The sequence below is a fragment of the Microcaecilia unicolor genome, chromosome 1, assembly GCF_901765095.1.
Source record: "Microcaecilia unicolor chromosome 1, aMicUni1.1, whole genome shotgun sequence".
In the NCBI taxonomy this organism is placed as follows: domain Eukaryota; kingdom Metazoa; phylum Chordata; class Amphibia; order Gymnophiona; family Siphonopidae; genus Microcaecilia; species Microcaecilia unicolor.
The window spans coordinates 659,522,987-659,547,521 of NC_044031.1; the positions used below are offsets into that span (position 1 = coordinate 659,522,987).

The 24,535-nt window shown below is 46.7% G+C and overlaps 1 protein-coding gene across 2 annotated transcripts in view; it reads left to right on the top strand.

Moving 5' to 3' along the window:
- Positions 1-23,428, top strand: part of SNX33 (sorting nexin 33) — a 94,372-nt gene extending 70,944 nt beyond the window's left edge. For both annotated transcript variants that reach the window (XM_030186845.1, XM_030186853.1), the window contains exon 4: positions 21,462-23,428. In XM_030186845.1, coding sequence (XP_030042705.1) covers positions 21,462-21,715 — 254 coding nt within the window. In that variant the 3' untranslated portion in view covers positions 21,716-23,428. The remainder of the gene's footprint in view (positions 1-21,461) is intronic.
- Positions 23,429-24,535: the final 1,107 nt, after the last annotated feature.

The following is a 24,535-nucleotide window of genomic DNA, read 5'->3' on the forward strand; positions in this document are numbered from 1 at the left end:
TCTTTTGCCAAAATAAAGTTCAAAAATGCTTTGGAATCTGTAAAGAAGTCATGTTTAAAGAGACAGATTTTATTACTTACAACTTAAACATTATATTGGAACTCTGCCATGGGAATGGCTAGCAGAAGACGTACAAGAGGAGTTGAGGACTGCGTTTTCCCTAGGGGCACAGCAGGAGGTGCCCCTAACTTATCACCATAGGCACATCAGAGACACCGCGGCAGAGGTGGACTACCGGCGGCTGGCAGAAAAGTGGAAAGAGGACTTATTGATTGACATCAAGGAGACGCAGGTAAAAGCACATATTTTATCCATCAGACGTCTGACAAAGGCTGTGAGTCACTGGGAATTACAATACAAATTTGTGATGAGACTGTATGTTGCCCCCCGCAGAGCCTTTCATTTGGGAGTGTCTCCGTGGGGCTCGTGCCCCAAGTGTGGCGGGGAGGGGGCAACGTTGGGACATATGTTCTGGAGATGTAGGACAGTGGGGAAATTTTGGAGAGATTTGTTGGCATATGTCTCTGGGATATGGGGCTCACAGTGGTCATATGATGCCGCCTTGCTGTTTGGACATCCGAAGCTAAGAGCGCCTACTCCTAAAGGATTTGCGACATTTGTGTCGAAGGCCACCATTGTTGCTAAGCAAGTGATTTTGGCGGAGTGGATCACAAAGAATCCACCCGCCCGGCAAGCATGGAGAGTCAGGATGTTGTATCTAATGCGCCTGGAGCGTCAAGATCATTACAATCTGGAATCGGTGGCGGGGCAGAAATTCCAACAATGCTGGGCGCCCCTGTGGCAGACACTCACGCCAGCGGCTCGGAGTCACCTATTGAACCTCTAGTGAATATGGACAATAGTAAGAGGAGAGTCTGATGCTTAGTTGTTGTTTGAAAAGGGGGGGGGGGGGAAGAGAAAAGGGGGGGGAGGTGGAGTTGGAGGGGAGGGAAGGGGAAAGGGGGGGGGGGGGAAGGGGGGAGGATGGGGGGAAGGGTAGAGTAAGAATAAAGTAACTGGAGACAAGAGAATTCAATTGAATGTAATTCACGGTTGGCAAGCTGTACAGTGTTGAGATTGTAGGTTAGACATGGAGTGTTATTGTTGGGTTAGTTATATAAGGTTGAATCACAAGCTATTAAAGACTCAACCTGATAAGAGAGGGTGGGAGGGGGATAAAATGTTAAAGTTTGATGACAGATAGTGAAAATTGGACTTTGCGGAGCTTTGTTAAATTTTAGATAATTGTATCTTAAATGAGAAAGTGATTGTTGTTCCATTAATCTTACATGTCATCAATAAAAACGTTGAATTATAAAGAAGTCATGTTTATCCTCAAATAATAAAACACATTGACAGGGAAATTTTAACACAAAGTTTGCACCCAGAGCCAAAGCTCTGGGACATATAGAGCCAGAAATTCCTGGCAGATCTTTTGCGTTTCTCTGGAAATATCAGTAAAAGCATGCACTTTAGATCCCCAAAACATCTGATTCATAAAATGAAAAGACAAACGAAAAATATTATTCCTATTGGATTCTAAAGCAAAAGTCACCAACAAGGTTGTCCTTTGGGTAACAACTTCAAGAGATGACTCGAGAAACTCCATTAAACTCAATTGATCTTTCTGCTGATTCCCAGATCTTTGAAAGACACCCAACATTAAATATTGGGCCTGAACAAGCGGTGGCATAATCTCTGGAAGTATCTTCAAAATCTCAATAAAATACTTACATATCATATCAAGAGATGAAATCAGAGGAGATTTGGGAAAATTAACAAATCTAAGATTTTTCTTTCTGATTTGGTTCTCCAGGTATTCCATCATCTTAAAAAGACTACAGCTTATCTTTTAACAGAGCCACATTAACAGAGCTGAAGGTCAGCTAATTAAGTTCCAATCTGGTTGGTATGTTGCTCCAGAATCTTATCATGAACAACCATAGCTCCAGAAACCTGGCACATCTGAGTAGAAAAAGATTCAGTTACTTTATGAAAAGAGTTGTTGAGAGTCTGTTAGGCTTCCCATATGGAATCCATTTTAACAACCTTTGGTCTTACCAACTCCATTGGCTTCAGGGGAGTGAGCTGGAACGATTCCCTTAATGAGAGCTGTAACTTCACAGTTTGTTGTATCCGTTTAGTTTTTCCTCCCTTGATGTTACCTCTTGCGATGCAAAAACCGCTGCAGGGGATCCTTCTAACGAGTCAGGGAAAGGTCCATTTCCAGTCGATCCCCGACTCTGTCCACGCGTAGCATGTGCAATCGCAGGCTGCGGAGGTGTTGTCTGTGCTGCAGGACTCAACGAGGCACTGTCTCCACTGCTGCCATCGAAAACATCCAGAAGTGGAGCTGAAGGTGGAATTGGGGTGGAAGCCACTGTAGCGCCATAGTTCTCGATGGTTGGCTGCCATAACCTGGAAAGGAGAGTAGGAGCTGGGAACCCGATGCTCACACCCCTTCCTCTTTCTCCCCATCTCGACAATGCATCTCCAGGGAAAGACTCATACAGCCCAAATTAACAATCAATTATTGATATTAATTGGCATTATTTAGGACATGTGTGGATCTGATCGTGCGCTATTCTGTAACACTGCATGCCTAAATTGTCTCAAGTGTAACTGAAAAGGGGGGCATGGCCATGGGAGGGGTGTCGCGAACTGGAATCTCGTGAGCCCTTGGGTCCAGCTGGAGTGCTGAGGTGAAGGTAGACACCAGCCCCCAGCGGACAGCCGAACAACCCCTAGTCTTCAACTGCGGCGACCGCCGTTCCCGGGGAGTTGAGCCCCCAGGTGCTGGCGGCCAACAGGACTTCCGGAACCATGGGGTTGGCGGACTGCGGACCGTAGGTGGCGTGGAGGCGGAGCTTGATGTGGACACCCAGCCGAGAGTAGTCAGGAAGAAGTCAGGGCAGGCAGAGAGTAGTCAGGATACCAGCAGAAGTCAGGGCAGGCAGCGAGCAGAGAGTAGTCAGGATACCAGCAGAAGTCTGGGCAGGCAGCGAGCAGAGAGTAGTTAGGATACCAGCAGAAGTCAGGGCAGGCAGCGAGCAGAGAGTAGTCAGGATACCAGCAGAAGTCAGGACCAGGTAGCAATCAGAAGAAACATCAGAAGCACTGCCACTACTCAGGAAACCGAATAGAAGCCGAAGCAAGGAAGGACTGGTGGCAGGGCTTTAAATAGTGCAGGAATTAGGCTCAAGTATGTGCAGCTGTCACAAGATGGCTGCCCCCATCAGAGGAGACGCCCTACGTCCAAATATGGCCTTCCTTCCTGAAGCTGCCCAACTCTAAGATGGCTGCCACAACCTAAAACACCCAGCTCCAAGATGGCTGCCCTATCCTGGAGATGCCCACATCCAAGGTGGCCGCCATGTCCTCAGATGCCCATATCCTGAATAGTCAGGGGACATGACAAAGAGTATTGTAACGAAGGGTTAAGAAAAGGGAAAAAAATAAAAAAAAGTACTTACCTGGGGGGCTCTGGAGGGTCTGGGAGGCTGCTGCCCAGGGTGAGTGGCCAGTGGCAGGCTTGGGGGCCATAGCGGGGCCGTCATTTGGGATGGGGAAAAGTTGCAAGGAGCGGCAAGTTTTTTTAAAATCCAGGGACAGTTCGCGTTTGGGGCCGAGGGGGACGCTGCTTGAGGCAGCATTGCCATTTTTCTGACTCCCGGGGACGATTGGGCAAGTTCCCGGGAGTAAAGACGCATTCGGGGGCCGGTGCGGTGTCTGTAGACACTGCTGAAGGCAGCGTGGAAGTTTTTTTACTCCCGGGGCGAAGGAACGAGTCCCCAGGAGTCGAAGGGCTGCAGTGGGGCCGGTTCTGGCGAGGAAGAGGGGCCGGTGTGCAGCCTGTGTGTGCCGCGACGGAAGAGGATGGCCGGCAAGAAGAGGACGTCGGCGCGAGAGTGCATGAGGCGGCGCGAAGCTCCGTGTAGGCTGAAGCCGGGGCCTAAATTTTGGGCCGGTTTCGGAGCTTTTTTGTTTTTGCTTCCGATTTTGAAGGGAGACTTCGTGGACCGGAACAGGCAGGGGTCTTCGAGTGAGAGGAAATTCGGCAAACAGGTAAGGGAGTTTTTGTTTTAAAATTTTAATTAGTTTAATTTTAAATTATGTAAATGCGTTTTTTGATTTTTAGAAAATAAATGGTTAAAGATTTTTGAATTCTGTTTTCAGTTTTGGGGTCGGGGAATTTTTTGGGATTTTTGTGGTATGTTAATTTTTGAATTTTGATATTTGAGTGGGAGTTTTTGGTAGGGTGTTGTTTTAAGGGGTTCTGAAAGGGTTAATTTAATTTATTCGACGGGGTATGTTAAGGAAGTGTTAATTTAATTTTTGATCGGGTTTTTATGGAATTTGGGATTTTTAAAAGGGGATTTAGGTGAAATAAGGGTAGGCGGATAGTAAAAAGGGGTATTTTTAAATTTTAAAAACATGATTTGATAGGGGACGGAAAGTTTTATTAGTGTGGAAATTTTGGTGTAATTTAATTAAGGTTAAGAAGGAATTTAGGTTAATTGAAGAATTTTCCATGAATTCCTATGGGATTTAATTAAATAAAATGGAGATTTAGCACTGCTGGCCAACATTCCGTTGGTCAGCAGTGAAACTTGGAATCTTGGAAGTAGCGGTGGATTGGCTAAGGGTCTTCGGAACTGCCAGCGGAAATTCCGTAACCTAGGATACGGAGTCGCTGGCAGTTATCAGAAGGAGTTGGGATTGCGGTGAGTGTGGATGTGTGTAGGAGAGGCTGGTGCTATTGGAGAGAAAGGAGGAGAGATAAGTGGGAAAATAGGGTAACAAGGGGATGAATTCTTGGAAAGGAGTATAAAGAAAGGGAATGAAAGAGGGGGAGTGATTGTGTTGCTATTTTAGTAATAAAGTTTTTTTTAGGTAGTTCATAGAAATAGGGGTTAGGATTGCATTAGTGATTAATTGGGTTCAGAAGGGGGTGAGTAGTGTTAGTGGGTTCCGGGTAAGGAAGGGATTATATGATATTATTAGAAGATAAGAAGTAGTAATAAGGATAGAAGTAAGAGTGTAAGTGTTTTGTGTGGTTGGGTTCCTGTACCGCTGAAGGCACTCCTTCATTAGCACAGGGAACACAAAAGAAAAGCTTAGGTCTCAAAGAAAGGGTGTTTTGATTATTTTAATTTTGAGTTAGTGCTGGGCCACAGTGTGATAATTAAAATCACTTTTGTCACCAAGAAGGAAAATTTAACTCAGACAGGCAGATAGGATTTTGCTCCCTTTTATGTTTATTAAGAGAGGTGAAGGGAGAAGTCAATCCTGGGAAGAATTCTGCCAGCCGTGCGTCCAGAAGAAGTTTAAGGGCCCCGACGCAAGAAAGACTATGAGGAAACGAATTGGAAGTGAAGCTCCAGCTAAGTGACAGTTAACACAAATTAAAGAACGGAAAGAACTCATACTTACCTGAATGGAGATAGGAACTTTTTGAAATCCTATGGGAAACAAAAAGGGAAACACAAAGAATCAATTCATTTTTATTCGGATAATTCTATGAATTGAATCTGGGGTATAATATAAAAAATAGATGAAAACCTAATACTTATCTGATATCTTTAGTGAAGGTAGTTGCTGATAAAGGGGTTCTGTAAACAAAGGGAAAGGTAATTACAATATTATAAGGACTGTGTTTGTCTAGAATGAAATTAAATTAAAATGTTAACAATTAGAAAGGTTGGTTAATACAAATGGTACAATTATAAAACAAAAGAATTTACAAGTTTTTTTATTTGTTCACATTTTTGAATTAAATAAATGTTGTTGGGTTCGCTTTAAAAGTCTGGTGTCATTTGAATTCAAGAGTTATCCTAATTTAGTTTTTTATTCCTCTCCTGTTCTTTGAGAACAGGAGACCAGGTTAGTGTATTTGTACCTCCCGCCCTGTGTGGCTGAAGAGTCCTGGGGGTGAGTCACGACTACAGATAACTAACCCTCAGAGACTCTATAGCTGCCATCGCACGCCTTACCAGGGAGGGCGGGTGACAGTATGGGTAGGTCAGGAGCGTTCCCAAAATTTTGGTGTTGTGTTATAGAATAGGGCAGTGGTTCCCAAACCTGATCCTGGAGGCAGCCAAGCAAGTCAGGTTTTCAGTATATCCATAATAAATATCATGAGATAGATTTGCATGCTGTGGAGGCAGTGTATGCAAATCCCTCTCATTAATATTCATTGTGGATATCCTGAAAACCTGACTGGCTGGGGTGCCTCCAGGACAAGGTTTGGGAACCACTGGAATAGGGTCAGTTATGTGCACGCCAGCATTTGCACCAGGTTTCATCAGGTGTAAGTCCTCACGGGAATCCATGCTAAGTGCTATTCTATAAAGGTTGTTTAGCGTTAAGTGACCTTTATAGAATTGGCACTTGGTGCAGATCTCCTGGCGCTTAACTTTGAGCACCATTTATAGAATTTTCCCCTAAGCCCGGATGTAATGCGGCAGTTTACAAGGGCTTGTTTTAAGATCCCGTGCTAAATTTTTCATTAGCATGCGGGACCTGCTTCCACTTTGCATTATCCAGTTAGTATGCGCTAATTATAACATGCTAGCTGGATAACGCTTCCACGCCCATTCCCCACCAATGCCATTCCCTCTCCCAAAGATATTTTCCAAAAACTAAATAACACACAATTAGCACACAGAAACAGGCAAAATATCACAAGACGCTTTAATGCATTTCACGGTAACCTGTTTTTCCTGTGCTAAGCATACATTATGGCTTAACGCCTTTGAGTTGAAGAGCACCTAAGTTACTAAGAAAATGACTTATTTTATGACAATATTATTGGTGTTCGACAAGCCAAAAGAATCACTTGTTCTGTCTATCCAAGGAGAGGTAAGATAACTTGGACGTCGGTGAACTGATCAGGCTGCAGTATGAAGAAAAAATGGACCATAGTCCTGGGCTGTGCCCAATCTGAAAATGATGCCAGTCTGATGAGGTTGAGCTCAGTAGGGTCAGAGGTGAAAAGCTCTCTAAATTTATGCGCACATGCATGGAGTGTCTTCAATGTTTTTTTTTTTTTGTTTAGCTGAGGGTTTGGTTTAGCGCTATAGAAATGATAAGTAGTAGTAGTAGTAGCTCTATATTTAACTCTGATGCCTGCTTTGTTTGAGTTCCAACCCTGATAATGTGATGACATTTCACACCATATGTGTGTGTCTGACACAGAGTCAAACATCTGCATGACACTTCATGTGGGATGTGACACTTGAAGTCCAAATTCAGGAATGCCTTTCAGGAGCTCTCCAGCTCACACTGATAGTGGATGATTTTTCCTAGCTAGAGTTCAGGCTATATAAAACCTTATCATGATGTTGTGGTCGCACAGAATTCATCTGAATTGGCACCATTGTTTGAGTCATATGCAAGGAAGCCACTGTGGGATGACTAGGTTGAGCAGCTTTGTTAGTAATATAAGATAGGTGTGATAAAGCATCAGTATAGTCATTGCTTTTTAGGTAGTCGATATTCGAAGTCTTGAACCAGCCAGGGGCATAGCCAGACACCCAATTTTGAGTGGGCCTGGGCCCAAGATGGGTGGGCAGAAGAACCCCACCCAGTCCTATAGGTGATTTGGTCTCTCCTTCTCTCGCCTGCATGCCATATGGTCTCAAACATCCCCCTCTCCCGCATACCTTTTAAATAGCAGATTTTCACTGGCAGTGAGAAGCAACTAAGACACACTGGTCATGTTGGCCCTACAGCCTTCCCACTGCTGCAACTTCCTGTTTTCACATAGGCAGGAAATACGTCAGAGGGGATGCTATGGGTCCGGTGTGAGCAGTATGTATCAGTCACTGCTTGCTGCAGGTGAAGATCTGCTATTTACAAGGTATAGGGACAGATGTTGGGAGTTTTCAGCTAGTGGGGCTTCGGAATCCCTGCCAACTACATCATAGATGTGCTGCTACTGGGTGGGCCTGAGTCCAAAGTGGGTGGGCCTAGGCCCACCCAGGCCCACCCTTGGCTACGCCACTGGAACCAGCTAGAAATTACTTCTAGCCAGTTAAATTGCTTGAAGTACAATAAAAAAGCACCAAGAGCCTTCAGAAACGGGTCACAATTCTTTTATTCAAAAAAATCGATATTCCAATATAGACTCGACACAGGCCGTGTTTCGGCGCACAGCATCTGCGTCAGGGGTCAAGTGTGCCTTAATGTGGAATGAATGATGAATGCGGCAGCCAAAATTTCCTCATGAGATAGGAAGGTGTGCTGTCTGTACTATAAGGTGGTACCTCAGTGCAAAGGATTAATAAAGTAGCTCAGTCCCTCTGTTCATTTAACAATCCTTTATTAATTGTATGCATTGAGGTACCACTTTATAGTACAGACGGCATACCTTCCTATCTCATGAGGAAATTTTGGCTGCCGCATTCAGCATTCATTCCATATTAAGGCACACTTGACCCCTGACACAGACGTTGTGCGCAGAAACCCGGCCTGTGTCGCGGGTCTATATTGGAATATCGATTTTTTTGAATTAAAGAATTGTGTCCTGTTTTTGAAGGCTCTTGGTGCTTTTTATTGTACTTTGGACTTTGTTCTGTATTTTGAACCCTCTCTGTACTGTTATACAGTTAAATTGCTTGTTCATGGCTAACTGGTCATATTCAGTGGCATTTAACCAGTTACTGCTGCTGAAAATTTCCAGTTAGCACTCAACACAAAAATGACTGGGGGGTGGAGTCAGCACTTGGCTGGTTAAGTGCAGATATTAAGTGTTATGTCATAAATTCACAGCAGCTTGTGTTAAGAAGTTATTATTATTTACATGCTAATTTCAGGGATACATTGGAACATAGATAGAGATATATTTGAGCTCCATTGAAAATCATTTTATTATTTAAGATGAATTGAGGGGAAGAATGGCCAGCTATTAGTAACAGAAGGGAGACAGGTGTCCCTTCTAGTATAGGATTCCTATTCAGAATTATTTTACCTTCTTTCTGCAGCTCGGAACACTTACTTGAAGCTCTCATTTGAACATCAAGTCTCCCTTGCTTTTTCTGGTTGCTCAGTTTACAGACAATCCATAAACTTCTAGACTTCTCTTCAACGCACACCTTAATTCATACCTTTATTATTTCCTGTTTAGACTATTGTAATTCTGTATATGTTGGAATCATTCAACTACGCCGTCTTCAGACCCTTCAAAATTCCACAGCCCATTTGCTTCTTAACGCCAAGAGATATGATTATATCACCCCTTGTTTCTTCAGCTTCACTGGCTTCCTATTTCCTTTCATTCCTGGTTTAAGATTTGGTCCTTACTCATAAAGCTTTACATTCCGGTAGTCCCCCTTATCTTTCCTCAGTTGTCATTCAATATACCCCAGTTCTTGCTCTTTGCTGTTTGGATGGACATCATCTTGTTCTTCCCTCACCTTGTTTTGCACAGTATGAATCCACTAGGTCTGCTGCCTTCTTTTTCTTAGCTCCTAAGTTGTGGAATGATCTCCCTCCTTCGTTCCACACTCTCCTTTCCCAGATTTAAAGTATCTTTTAAACCCATTTTTTTCAACCTAACATTTGGCACTGCTCTGGACCAGCCCAGCCACCAGTAGGTCTGTGTGAGGAAAGCAAGCTTTAATGTTAATTTTACTGTTTTATTTATGTGTTTTTTAATTTTATTTTATTTGCTGTGTAATTGCTTTTGATCTTTGACTTGTATGATTCTTTCCTATCATTTATAGGAGTTCTTTTCTTTCTATTATTATTTGTAAACTGCTTTGATCTCATCCGTGTAAAGGCAGTATATCACGAAACAAAATAAACGTAGACTTGCCCATCTTCTGGCCATCTCCCTTCTGTCACTAGTATCTAGTAATTAGATGGATAAAGGTACCTGGGGAGAGGAGTGATTGTGAGCCTGTAGTCATACTGGTTTACTTTGATCAATAATATACAATATCATAACCAGCATTCCCATATATGTGGGCAGTAATTGAAGGGCTTTTTTCCAAAACCTGCTAAGTCCACTTTTGGAAAAAATAAGCTATAGTTTTGTATGGACAAAGGATATTGTTCTCCGAGGACAAGCAGGCTGCTTGTTCTCACGACTGGGTGACGTCCGCGGCAGCCCCCACCAACCGGAAATAAGCTTCGCGGGACGGTCAGCACGCAGGGCACGCCCACCGCGCATGCGCGGCCGTCTTCCCGCCCGTGCGCGACCGCTCCCGCCAGTTACTTTTTTTCCGCGACTGAGAGAGTTGTGTTTTCCCCTCTCTCTCGTTTCAGCCGCCGGATTTTTTCGACCGCGTTTACGCGGATCGTCGCTTTTGGCCTGTTCGGCCTCTTCTTCTTCTTCTTTTTCTTTATAAAAAAAAAAAAAAAAAAAAAAGAATTTTGCGCGTGTGGAGCACGCGCTCCTTCTTTTCCCTCGCTTTCTAGCGGGGACGCCTCGTTGCGGCCTAGTGGCCGCTCGGTCGGTTACAATTTTCGTGGTGTGATTTTAGCCACCATTGCCGACTTTGACTTCGCCGACGCGATTTTTCCGTCGATGTCCTCGAAGGTCCCGAGTGGATTTAAAAAGTGTGATCGCTGCGGCCGGCCGATCTCGCAGACCGACACCCACGCTTGGTGCCTCCAGTGCCTCGGGCCGGAGCACAATCTCAAGTCGTGCGTTTTGTGTCTCGGTCTCCGGAAACGGACTCAGGTTGCGAGGCAAGTTCTGCGGGACCGTCTTTTTGGAACTTGCGCCGGCCCCTCGACGTCGACCTCGACGGCATCGGTATCGAAAACCGGTTCTTCGGTACCGGTATCGATGCCCGAGACATCGGCACCGATGGCAGCGACCCCAGGAGAACAGGTCCCGTCGGCCCGCCGGTCCGCCGGCGAGAGTGGGGTAGAGAGACCGCGTGGGCAGTCGGCCCCGGTCACTCCCTCAACTCGTGAGCCACGGGACCGAACCCTGTCGGACCCGGTACCCCGAGACCGAGGGGGATCGACCTCCTCCTCCTCCATGCCCTCCGGCACCGGTGACGTGCACCGGAAAAAAGACAAGAAGCGCCGTCACCGGGAGCCCTCGGTGCACCCTGGAGAGGAGTCGACGCCGAAGCGTCATCGCAGAGAGGAGAGATCTCCGTCGGTGGTGGAGGTACCGACGCGTCGGGGTTCCGGCACCTCGGTGCCGTCTCCTGGCCCCCAGCAGCTTCCGGCACCGACACCCTTACCGGCCCCACCGCCTTTCCCGGCAGCGGGCCTGGACGAGTGCCTCAGAGCCATCCTTCCGGGGATCCTGGAAGGGCTGATGCGCCAGGCTGTGCCGGCGCCGGGGGTGCTTGCGCCCTCGGCGCCGATGACTGTGGCGCCGGCGAGCTCTAGCCCGGCGCCGGGGCAGTCGACACCGCCGCCGCTTGCGGTGCCGGTCTCGACAGCCACGCAGGTGGAGTCCCCGTCGATGGAGGGAGCTCCGTCCCCGCCGGCGCGGGAGTCCACCGCTCGACGACACCGAGACCTCGGTGCCTCGACGTCGAGCCGGGCCCGGTACCGGACTCAGCTACATGAGCTAATGTCCGATACCGAGGACGAGGACTCGTGGGGGGAAGAGGAGGACCCGAGATATTTCTCCTCCGAGGAGTCTACAGGCCTTCCCTCGGACCCCACGCCGTCACCGGAGAGGAAGCTCTCACCTCCTGAGAGTCTCTCCTTTGCCTCCTTTGTGCGGGATATGTCTATAAGCATTCCCTTTCCCGTGGTCTCTGTGGAAGAGCCGAGGGCCGAGATGCTCGAGGTCCTCGACTATCCATCACCACCTAGAGAGTCCTCCACGGTACCGCTGCACAATGTCCTGAAGGAGACGCTGCTCCGGAACTGGGTGCGACCACTAACTAATCCCACCATTCCCAAGAAAGCAGAGTCCCAGTACAGGATCCACTCTGACCCAGAGCTCATGCGGCCCCAGTTGCCCCATGACTCAGCGGTCGTGGATTCTGCTCTCAAGAGGGCACGGAGTTCGAGGGATACCGCCTCGGCGCCCCCGGGGCGGGAGTCTCGCACTCTGGACTCATTTGGGAGGAAGGCCTACCAATCCTCCATGCTCGTGACCCGCATCCAATCTTACCTGCTCTATATGAGCATCCACATGCGGACCAATGTGCAACAGCTGGCGGACCTGGTCGATAAGCTCCCGCCGGAGCAGTCCAGGCCTTATCAGGAGGTGGTCAGGCAGCTGAAGGCGTGCAGAAAGTTCCTGTCCAGGGGGATTTTTGACACCTGTGACGTGGCATCTCGTGCTGCGGCCCAAGGTATAGTGATGCGCAGGCTCTCATGGCTGCGTGCCTCTGACCTGGACAACCGCACCCAGCAGAGACTGGCTGACGTCCCTTGCCGGGGGGATAACATTTTCGGTGAGAAGGTCGAGCAGATGGTGGACCAACTGCATCAGCGGGAAACCGCTCTCGACAAGCTCTCCCACCGGGCGCCTTCAGCACCCGCCCCCACGGGTGGGCGTTTTTCCCGGGCACGGCAGGCTGCACCCTATTCTTTTGCAAAGCGTAGGTACAACCAGCCGGCCCGAAGGCCTCGTCAGGCACAGGGACAGCCCCAGCGCGCTCGTTCTCGTCAACAGCGTGCGCCTAAGCAGCCCCCTGCGCCTCCACAGCAAAAGCCGGGGACGGGCTTTTGACTGGATCCACGGGAACATAGCCGCCCTACAAGTGTCCGTACCGGACGATCTGCCGGTCGGAGGGAGGTTAAAATTTTTTCACCAAAGGTGGCCTCTCATAACCTCCGACCAGTGGGTTCTCCAAATAGTGCGGTGCGGATACGCCCTGAATTTGGCATCCCTGCCTCCAAATTGTCCTCCGGGAGCTCAGTCTTTCAGCTCCCATCACAAGCAGGTACTTGCAGAGGAACTCTCCGCCCTTCTCAGCGCCAATGCGGTCGAGCCCGTACCACCCGGGCAGGAAGGGCAGGGATTCTATTCCAGGTACTTCCTTGTGGAAAAGAAAACAGGGGGGATGCGTCCCATCCTAGACCTGAGAGGCCTGAACAAATTCCTGGTCAAAGAAAAGTTCAGGATGCTTTCCTTGGGCACCCTTCTGCCAATGATTCAGAAAAACGATTGGCTATGTTCCCTGGATTTAAAGGACGCATACACTCACATCCCGATACTGCCAGCTCACAGGCAGTATCTCAGATTCCGACTGGGCGCACGGCACTTTCAGTATTGTGTGCTGCCCTTTGGGCTCGCCTCTGCCCCACGAGTGTTTACCAAGTGCCTCGTGGTGGTAGCGGCCTATCTACGCAAGCTGGGAGTGCACGTGTTCCCATATCTCGACGATTGGCTGGTCAAGAACACCTCGGAGGCAGGAGCCCTCCGGTCCATGCAGTGCACTATCCAACTTCTGGAGCTACTGGGGTTTGTGATAAATTACCCAAAGTCCCATCTCCAGCCAACTCAGTCTCTGGAATTCATAGGAGCGCTGCTGAATTCCCAGACAGCTCAGGCCTACCTTCCCGAAGCGAGGGCCACCAATCTTTTGACCCTGGCTTCGCAGACCAGAGCGTCTCAGCAGATCACAGCTCGGCAGATGTTGAGACTTCTGGGTCATATGGCCTCCACAGTTCATGTGACTCCCATGGCTCGTCTTCACATGAGAGCTGCTCAATGGACCCTAGCTTCCCAGTGGTTCCAGGCCACCGGGAATCTAGAAGATGTCATCCGCCTCTCCACCAGTTGCCGCACTTCACTGCTCTGGTGGACCATCCGGACCAATTTGATCCTGGGACGCCCATTCCAAATTCCGCAGCCCACGAAAGTGCTGACGACGGATGCATCTCGCCTGGGGTGGGGAGCCCATGTCGATGGGCTCCACACTCAGGGTCTGTGGTCCCTCCAGGAAAAGGATCTGCAGATCAACCTCCTGGAGCTCCGAGCGATCTGGAACGCACTGAAGGCTTTCAGAGATCGGCTGTCCTGTCAAATTATCCAAATTCGGACAGACAATCAGGTTGCAATGTATTACGTCAACAAGCAGGGGGGCACCGGATCTCGCCCCCTGTGCCAGGAGGCCGTCGGGATGTGGCGTTGGGCGTGTCGGTTCGGCATGCTCCTCCAAGCCACGTACCTGGCAGGCGTAAACAACAGTCTGGCCGACAGACTGAGCAGAGTCATGCAACCGCACGAGTGGTCGCTCCATGCCAGAGTGGTACGCAAGATCTTCCGAGCGTGGGGCACCCCCTCGGTGGACCTTTTCGCCTCTCAGACCAACCACAAGCTGCCTCTGTTCTGTTCCAGACTTCAGGCACACGGCAGGCTAGCGTCGGATGCCTTTCTCCTCCATTGGGGGACCGGCCTCCTGTATGCTTATCCTCCCATACCTTTGGTGGGGAAGACCTTACTGAAGCTCAAGCAAGACCGCGGCACCATGATTCTGATCGCGCCCTTTTGGCCCCGTCAGATCTGGTTCCCTCTTCTTCTGGAGTTGTCCTCCGAAGAACCGTGGAGATTGGAGTGTTTTCCGACTCTCATTTCGCAGAACGACGGAGCGTTGCTGCACCCCAACCTTCAGTCTCTGGCTCTCACGGCCTGGATGTTGAGGGCGTAGACTTCACTGCGTTGGGTCTGTCTGAGGGTGTCTCCCGGGTCTTGCTTGCCTCTAGGAAGGATTCCACTAAAAAGAGTTACTTTTTCAAGTGGAGGAGGTTTGTCGTGTGGTGTGAGAGCATGGCCCTAGAACCTCGTTCTTGCCCTGCACAGAACCTGCTTGAATACCTTCTGCACTTATCAGAGTCTGGCCTCAAGACCAACTCAGTAAGGAATCACCTTAGTGCGATTAGTGCTTACCATTATCGTGTGGAAGGAAAAGCCATCTCTGGAGAGCCTTTAGTCGTTCGATTCATGAGAGGCTTGCTTTTGTCAAAGCCCCCTATCAAGCCTCCTGTTGTGTCATGGGATCTCAACGTCGTCCTCACCCAGCTGATGAAACCTCCTTTTGAGCCACTGAATACCTGCCATCTGAAGTACTTGACCTGGAAGGTCATTTTCTTGGTGGCAGTTACTTCAGCTCGTAGGGTCAGTGAGCTTCAAGCCCTAGTAGCTCATGCTCCATATACCAAATTTCATCACAACAGAGTAGTGCTCCGCACCCACCCAAAGTTCCTGCCGAAGGTGGTGTCGGAGTTCCATCTTAACCAGTCAATTGTCTTGCCAACATTCTTCCCCAGGCCGCATACCCGCCCTGCTGAACGTCAGTTGCACACATTGGACTGCAAGAGAGCATTGGCCTTCTACTTGGAGCGGACACAGCCCAACAGACAGTCCGCCCAATTGTTTGTTTCTTTCGACCCTAACAGGCTAGGGGTCGCTGTCGGGAAACGCACCATCTCTAATTGGCTAGCAGATTGCATTTCCTTCACTTACGCCCAGGCTGGGCTGACTCTTGAGGGTCATGTCACGGCTCATAGTGTCAGAGCCATGGCAGCGTCAGTGGCCCACTTGAAGTCAGCCACTATTGAAGAGATCTGCAAGGCTGCGACGTGGTCATCTGTCCACACATTCACATCTCATTACTGCCTCCAGCAGGATACCCGACGCGACAGTCGGTTCGGGCAGTCGGTGCTGCAGAATCTGTTTGGGGTGTAAATCCAACTCCACCCTCCAGGACCCGAATTTATTCTGGTCAGGCTGCACTCTCAGTTAGTTGTTCTTCGTAGGTCAATTTCTGTTATACCCTCGCCGTTGCGAGGTTCAATTGACCTGGGTTCTTGTTTTGAGTGAGCCTGAGAGCTAGGGATACCCCAGTCATGAGAACAAGCAGCCTGCTTGTCCTCGGAGAAAGGGTATGATACATACCTGTAGCAGTTGTTCTCCGAGGACAGCAGGCTGATTGTTCTCACCTTCCCTCCCTCCTCCCCTTTGGAGTTGTGTGTTTCATATTTTTTGCTAGTCATTCAACTGGCGGGAGCGGTCGCGCACGGGCGGGAAGACGGCCGCGCATGCGCGGTGGGCGTGCCCTGCGTGCTGACCGTCCCGCGAAGCTTATTTCCGGTTGGTGGGGGCTGCCGCGGACGTCACCCAGTCGTGAGAACAATCAGCCTGCTGTCCTCGGAGAACAACTGCTACAGGTATGTATCATACCCTTTATCTACCAGTGTAATTAATTGTTGAGATGAAAAATGTGTTTGTCATTCACCTGCAGCCAAATTAAAATAAGATTTGTTTCCAAATATCAGCTAAGTCCAGGCGGATGTTAATGCTAAAACTTGTTAATTCTTATACGTTCTATGGCCGTAAAATACCAGGTAACGTGGCATGCAGCAGCCAGTAAAGTGGTATGCCAGTTTTGTCACATGTGGTGACATATTTGGATAAATAGGCAACAGAAAAATGTTTTGCAGTTTTAATTTTAGTTCAATATTTTTAATATGTTGCACCTAACACATTATGAGGAGTATTTTTGGTATGATATTTCTAAATCTGATTTTGGACGTTTTGCTGAAAATGTCCAAAAATCAAGTGGCAAACATAGCGATTTTCAAACCAGAAAATGTCTTTTTGTTTCGAAAATGGCCGTTTGCTAGATGTTTTGTGTCCAGTGTATCTATCTTTTTGGATCATTTTTGGACAAAAAAAAAGTTCAAGGGAAAAACGCACAAAAACAAGCCATTGGGATGTATGGGCAGCCAGCATTCTTAGTAGACTGGCCACACAGACATTCCAGCAGAGCAGTGGGGCACCCTAAGGGGCACTGCAGTGGTCTTTACATAAACGGTCCCAGTAACACATCTCACTGTTACACCCTTATGTTGTATAGTGAGCCCACCAAAACCCACCAAAAACCTACTGTACTCCACTACAATAGCCCTTATGTCTGCAGGAGTCACCTATATGTGGGTACAGTAGGTTTTTGGTGGGTTTTGGATGGCTCACACTTTCCACCACAAGTGTAACAGTTAGAGTGGGATATGGGCTGAGTCCACTTCTCTACAGTTCACTGCACCAACCATTAAGGCTACCCCAGGGACCTGCTTGCTGCTCTAATAAGACTGGCCGTAGCATCAGAGCTGTCATAGAGGCTTGTATGTACTGTTTCTTTCACATCTTTTTTTTTTTGGGGGGGGGGAAGGGGGTCAGTGACTACTGGGAAAGTAAGGGGGAGTCATGCCTTACACTCACAAGTGGTCATTTAGGTCACCTTTTTGTGACTTCGTCATGATTGAAACAGGTTTAGACCAAAATGTCTAACTTTTAGCCTTGGACGTTTTTGCTTTGTTTCATTATGGCAAAAAAATCCAAGTTTTTGAAATGCCCAAATCCTGCCCCCAACACGCCCCCTTATGATTTGGGTGCACTGCATACAAACCACATAGAAAAACTGAGTTTCGAAAATAGCGATTTGGATGTTTTGGGGAAAAAAATGTCAATCTACCACTTTGTGTTTGGTTTTTAGTCATTTTTCTGTTTCGAAAATGAGGCCCCATATAATTCAGTTTCAAGATTTATATGATAAGACTGCCATAGAATGAAATAGTGGAGGAGTGGCCTAGTGGTTAGGGTGGTGGATTCTGGTCCTGGGGAACTGGGTTCGATTCCCACTTCAGGCACGGGCAGCTCCTTGTGACTCTGGGCAAGTCACTTAACCCTCCATTGCCCCAAGTACAAATAAGTACCTGTATATGTAAGCCGCATTGAGCCTGCCATGAGTGGGAAAGCGCGGGGTACAAATGTAACAAAAAAAAAATAGTTTATTTGGGAACTTGATGTACTGCTGAAGCAACAGAGTTAGTCAAAGTGGTTAACAAAATACAAATCGTAATAAAAAAGAGAAGAACGCCAATATCGGTAAGGAGGCCAGAGTGCTAGGTCTTGCTATCACAGGTCCATGCCTTTCAGGCGAGGGGGGCTGGGTGCCCAAAGGCCATGTGGAAGAAATGCATAGGTTTCTCTAAAATTCAACATTTTTTAATATATATAACACATAACTCATGTAGGATTCATCATTATACTTCCTTCTCTGCTTGTATCGGTGTAACAGCACTGACACTAAAACTGAAAAATCCTGGATGCTAGGTCATCTAGATGCCTGAAGTTTAATACCTAGCACTTGGTGCTGTTCAAGGCACACAAAGAAAAAGGAGAAAACCTCCGCAAAGACAACCAAAGGTCCATGAAACAGCAGTGGTGGTTTAGAAAAGGAGAAAACCAAAATTTCACTTATTGAAGAGTGACCCTACTTGGCTGAGTTTTGGCAACCGCCTTCATCAGGGGTCAACACAGTCTTCAATGTGAACTCAATGGAATATAAATCCATACACACACTCCTTTAGAATCGGAGCACTCTTCTGAGGTACTGCTTAATGCAACTGTTATTCAATAAAAATTCAAGCATTTAGGAAAAGAAGCAGGCAGGCAAATAGCGTGGAAGAGGAAGGGATGAGAGATGGGAGGGAGGAAAATTTCAAGAAAAGCTGACTTTTTGAAATCTTTCCCACCATAATAAGAGAAACAGTAAAAATGATGAAACAAATCTTATAAACTTGGCAATGAAAAAAGTAAACAAGCATAAAAGAATTTTTCCCTGGCTCAAAAATGCTGGCTGGTGCCTAAGTTTTTGAAATAGTTTTCCAGCCCTGAATGCCTGAGTTTTCCTAAGCACGTCCAGTCTGCATGAGAAACTGATCTCATGTCTTGTACTTTTAGAAAGATCAGCTGTAGCCCAGTAGTGTAACCAGAACCAAATGCTTTTTTGGGGGGGGAGGGGAGGGGCAACAGTTGATATAGGTGAGTACTGGGCACTGTTGGGACATTTTGAAGATCTGTTGGACAAGTTGGTGATTTCTGTTATACAGATAAGTGATTTGTAAGTGATTTTCAAGTTTTTGAGCATTAAAACTATTGTAATAACTGAGGGGTCGATATTCAAAGCAACTTAACATTTAAGTCACTTGGGCAGGGCTTTCCACTGATATTCAGCACTAACCGCTAAACTGAAAACCAGCTATTTTGTTAGCGGTCCAGGGGCAGAGTCAGCACTTAGGTTATGTGCCAATACTCGTCACTTAACCACCTAAGTTAACTGGAGAAATCGGACCACGTAAAACAGAGTCCTTATCCAGTTTCGCTGAGGTGGTTAAATGCTGAGTATCGCACTTAGCCTGATAAGAGAGAGCCAGCGCATAAACCTGCATTGTATTTCCGGGCATAATGCCGGCGATGGCCAATCAAGTGCTGACCTCTGCCAGCTGAATATTTACCCCTGAATTATTTCCTCTTTGGCTTGGATATTCAAGAATATTTAAGAACACTTTGGAACCCTTTAATTAAAGCTTATTGTGCGCTAAATGCTAAGAAGCCCATACTTATCAAATGGGCTTCTTATCCTGTAGCGCGTACTAATTCTGTTAGCACACACTAAGCTTTAGTAAACAGGCCTCTTTCTTTGATGTTTTGGGTTTTGCAATGTTCACCACAGCCCCAATGATCAAAGGTAAATGCAGGAGCTAGAGGCCACTAGCACCGTACTAGTGCTCGCATTTACCAACACAGGGTGATGTGGTCCTACCATAGAGATGTAAATGAGCTCTGCGGTATTCAAATATTATGATCGGAGCACTGCATTCTGATCATATGAATGGAATAACGCCTTAACCCTACGCCAACTCGGAGCTGACATTAGGGTTAAGGCTCTTTTCCTTCTCCCCCATCCATGCCAGGCAGCCCGGACTGTCGCTGTCAGCCCAGGCTGCCAACATCAGTCCAGGTAGTCCAGTGGACCCACGACCTCCCCCCTCAATGGCTAAGGCCTGCTCTGGTGGCCTAGTGCCCCCTAGGCCCCTGCACACTGACATGGGGGGGTCCTCCAGCCCCCCAACCCCCCCCCCCACCTGGACAGAGGCCCTAGTGATCTAGCACCCCTTTCTGATCCCCCACCCCTGACAGAAGAGAGAGCTGGAGGTCTGGTGAACCTACAGCCCCCACCTGGTGGTGTAGTGGCTCCCAACTCTCCTACCTTGAGATGGTGCACCACCTCAAAAATGGTGGAGCCCTGCCCAGTGCACATATGGTAGGGAAGCCCCACCCAGCACATCCTGGGATGCACTGGGCAGGGCACTGCCATTTTAGAGGCGACACTGGAAGAAGGAGGGAGTGATTCTCCCTCCTCCATCATCTCGGCTGGAGGTCCAGCTCTGTCTTCTGTCAAGGGTGGGAGATCAGGTGGGATCTTCTGTCGGGGAGTGGGGTCTTCTATCGGGAGAGGAGTGGGGTGGGTCAGATCGGGGTTTGGGGGGGGGGGGGCGCTAGACCACCAGGGCCTCTATCGGAGTTGGGGGGTCTGGAGGTACACCAGACCTCCAGCCTGCATCTGTATGTTTGACAGGTCCAGGCTTTTTTTGACAGCTTGGACCTGTCAAACAGCTTCTGTGGGAGAGGCCTTGGGCACATGCCCAGGCACAATCCTCCCATAGAAGTTGCCCAGTGATCAAAACTAATAGCGCGCATAAATTTGCATGCTATTAGGTTTGATTCTTGGGGCGTTGTTTCCCTATGCTGTTGCGGCACTAATTTTACAGCTCTGTTCGGAACAGTGCGGAGAAACTGGTCATTGGGACCCATGAGCTTTTGAAGTTTTGATAAGTTTTATAAAGTGACATGGTAGTGGTGTTTTTTTTTTTAACCAATGATGGAAATATAGCCAGATTGTATTGTGGTTTGGAATAGCTGGCTTTTTTTGCTGAGGGTTTTCTCCACTATTTTTTGTATTGTTTTAGTTTATGGTGTCAGTGCGTCTATTTTATCATTATATTTGGAGCAAATTTTCCTCATTTTTCAGCTTTTTTCTTTGATCTCTGTTTTTTTTTTTTAATTATTATTGGTTGAACACGTCACCCCTTTTCCTCTGTCTCCCCTTTTCTCTTCCTTCACCTTGCTCCCTCCCCTCCTCTCAAAAAATAATTAAAATTAAAAACACCATGGCTGGCAGAGATCCCCAAGCCCCACTAGTTGAAGAAATCCTGAACTGCCCAAGTCTGCTAAATCTCTGCAGTCAGCAGCAACACATTGACTTGCTGATACTGGCATCGCAAGCATGCTCAGTTCTGCTTCTCTGTGGTAGTGTGACCTACCATTTGCTGCATACTATTTACCACGCATATAAAGCTATTTAGATTTTTGCTTATTATAGAGATATGTTTGAGGAAAGTGTGTTAATTTCACCCTGAGGTCAGGCTGCAGGTAGTTACTTTAAAATGCTAACTCTCTCAGACACACACCCAATAAAACTACCCCCCTGAATTCATCCAGTATTTCTTTCTCTCTGTAGATTTGTGCTCATGCCACTCTTTTTTTGCCATTGATTTTATTCCCGTTTTCTGTCTTCTCTTCTTTAACTATGAAAATATGGAAAAGATAGGCAAAGGAGAGATGGAGAGAGATTTTGGTTATATGGTAATTAACACTTCTTCTTGGTGTTTTGCTCTCTTGTCAGGAGCTTTTGCAAAAGTGAAGGAGAGCCAGAGGATGAGCGATGAAGGGAAGATGGATCAGAGTGAGGCAGATGGCATTCGGAAGCGTTGCCGGGTGGTGGGCTTTGCTCTCCAAGCGGAGATGAACCATTTCCATGAGCGACGCATTGAGGATTTCAAGCACATGATGCAAGATTATCTGAAACAACAGATTATCTTCTATCAGCGAGTGAGCCAGCAGTTAGAGAAGACCCTGCGCATGTATGATACCCTTTAACCCCTCTCGTCAGCTCTCTGCTGTCCCACCACTTCATCTTCAACCCATGGTTTTGCCAGAAAGGACTGTGAACAAACCTGAACTCATTACACTAGTGACCAGTTTTCACTTTCCCTGTTTTCTAATCACTTAATTTGCTGAAACCAAATAGGAATCCCCAGGATCTAAAGACTTCTGCATATTGGTGTCTTTCCTTTTCATGATATAGGATCTCACCTTTCCAAGAAGCACATCTCTTTTGAGATAATGCCACTGAGAAAGTTTGGTGCAAATACACAGCCTTTAGGTTGAATCATATGAAAAAAATGTATGTAAAATGTATGTTCTTGTTTGTTGATGGAGTACAACAGCATACAGATAACGATGGATTAAGGGCTTATTGTGGCTACCAGGGCTAACATTTGGCCTCTTATCCAAGATGAGTGTATTGGATATCCTAAATGATCTAGCTTGGGAGATGATTTAGTTGCTGAAAGAAGTGATTGGCGCTTACCAGCTCGTGCTGAGTGCCAGATGCCCTTGTTCTTCCCGGGTGTAACAGCATGAGTACTGGGGGAATAAGGGATGTTCGGGCAGGCAGGGTTTTTAGAGGTGGGGATGATATCTAGCCCTGACATGCAGTTTACCATAATTCTCTTTTCCATAGGTAATACTTGATGTCTCTCTTTGCCAAGGATTTTCTGTAGGTTCTGCTCTGTTCTCTAAGCCTAATAATCCCAACTCAAGTTACATTCCAACCTTTATTCTCCAAAACTGCCAACTTACCGAATTCCTCTAGGGTCACTCCTGATTTTCAGCTTTCATCCCCAAGGTAGTCCCTGATTCTGTCCACTGAAATCAGTGCTGTTTGTCCCATAATGCATCAGGATAGGGTTGTGTAAAATGTCCCCACTGTAACAGGATAGGTTGGCAGCTATACTTCTTTATACAATAAAGTAGCATAAGCTACTTCATTTTGAGATAGTACTGTAAAACTCCTTCCTTGCTGTCAGGTTTCTCTCGCAACCTGCAGTACATTCCAGTAGAATCCTCCCTTTCATGTACCCTACCATTGACCTGTTTGTTAGGTTGAGTTGCTCATTCTCTTCTAGGGTATTTTTAAAAGTGATGCTCCCAGCCTGCATGTTTGACTAAAATATCTTGCTTTCAGAAGCAATACAATTATCGAGCCCCAGGTGTGAGACTGTGGCCTTTTACAATGTGAAATACTTAAGAATCAAGCACAACAGTAAATGAGAAGGCCTGGCATGATGGAGCACCTGGAGTCCAGGGTGGTGGACTCACCTGCAATTGAGCGCTTGCTTGGACTTTGAAGTATCCATGATCCTTAGAATAAGCTCAAGGACAGCAGTTGGAGCCCCACAAGTACAGAGGGATGGGATTGGCCTATATCATATAAGACTGTGTTAGGGTTCAGTTTTATATTTGGAAACCATTCCATTTGGTCATTTGGTGTACTGGCTCCTTTCTTCAGTGGAGGCAGTGAAAGAGCCGAGAGAGCCTCACTCACTGAGAGACACCTTATCTCTGGGGATTTCGGTGAACTTTGTATTTTTGTATTCTTGTATGAACAGCTGTATGGGGGGGTTGATTTTCTTTCGTCTTAGAAAATATTTTGATGAGGTGCTGCTAAAACAAAGAAAAATGAAATGGATTTGTGTTTTACATGTGGTTTAGAAGATGTTTAAAGAAATAAATCCATTTCCAACTCAATGGCAGTCCACAAGTGTTTGTCAAGAGAGTGAATATTTTTCCTTTGTCAAAACAAAGAGGCTGATAAGAAACATGCATCTTACTGGAACTAAGAAGACCACAAACTCAGAAGAGACAGCATAGGATTGAGATAATTAGTTTCTCATGCAGTTAGATAAGGTAAGTGTGAAACAGCTAATCAAGTTGGGAATGTGCACGCTGATCACTCCTGCCCTCCTTTGGAGAGCAGCCATTTTCTTCTTTTCGCCTTGTTCACTCTAAGTCAATACTACAGTGGTTCATTAAAAACTTTATGCAGCACTTTTCAGACGTGTCCTGGGAATCCCATAGCCAGTCAGGTTTGCAAGATATCCACAATGAATATGCATCAGATAAATTTATAGTTACAGCTCATTTTATATACTAGCTAGCACAATAAAATCAGTTTACAAATACAAATTACATTAAAATAATAAATCACACTATTAATGAAAAGGGCTGTTAGCATATGGGAACTGGGGGCCTAGACTACAATTTCTAGAATAATAATAATAGAAAAATATAAAATTATCAATGAACATTATCAATTAAGATGCAAAAGGAGGGAAATGTAAAATCTCAACACAACAGAGACAACTATCTATCTACTTACTGTGCCCAACCCATACATGCTTTGGAAACCCAGCATATGTAGAAGCATAGCATGCATGTTCATTGTGGATATCCCGAAAATCCAACTGATTATGGGGTCTCTAGGGTATGTTTGGAAAGCTTTACCTTTAGCCTTATTCGATAAATAATTTGCATATGTACAAAATGGGAAACAGCCCTTTTAGAAAACGGAACTAAGGGGTCTGTTGAGGAAGGTGTATTGTCTAAATAACTTGTGTTAATACATATTGGAGCCCTTTTACTAAACGATAATTTGTGTGTCAGTGCACACTTTCTTGGGAGGGGGTGGAGATTGAGTGCGGAAGCATTATCCAGCTAGTGTGTTTGCATTAGTCCACGCTAACTGGATAATGCAGATTTAACGTGGGAGCACTTAATGCCTCCTAAATAGGAGGTGGTAAATACTCGTGCATTACTGAATATACTTGACTATAAGTTAAGAAATTTTCACTAAAA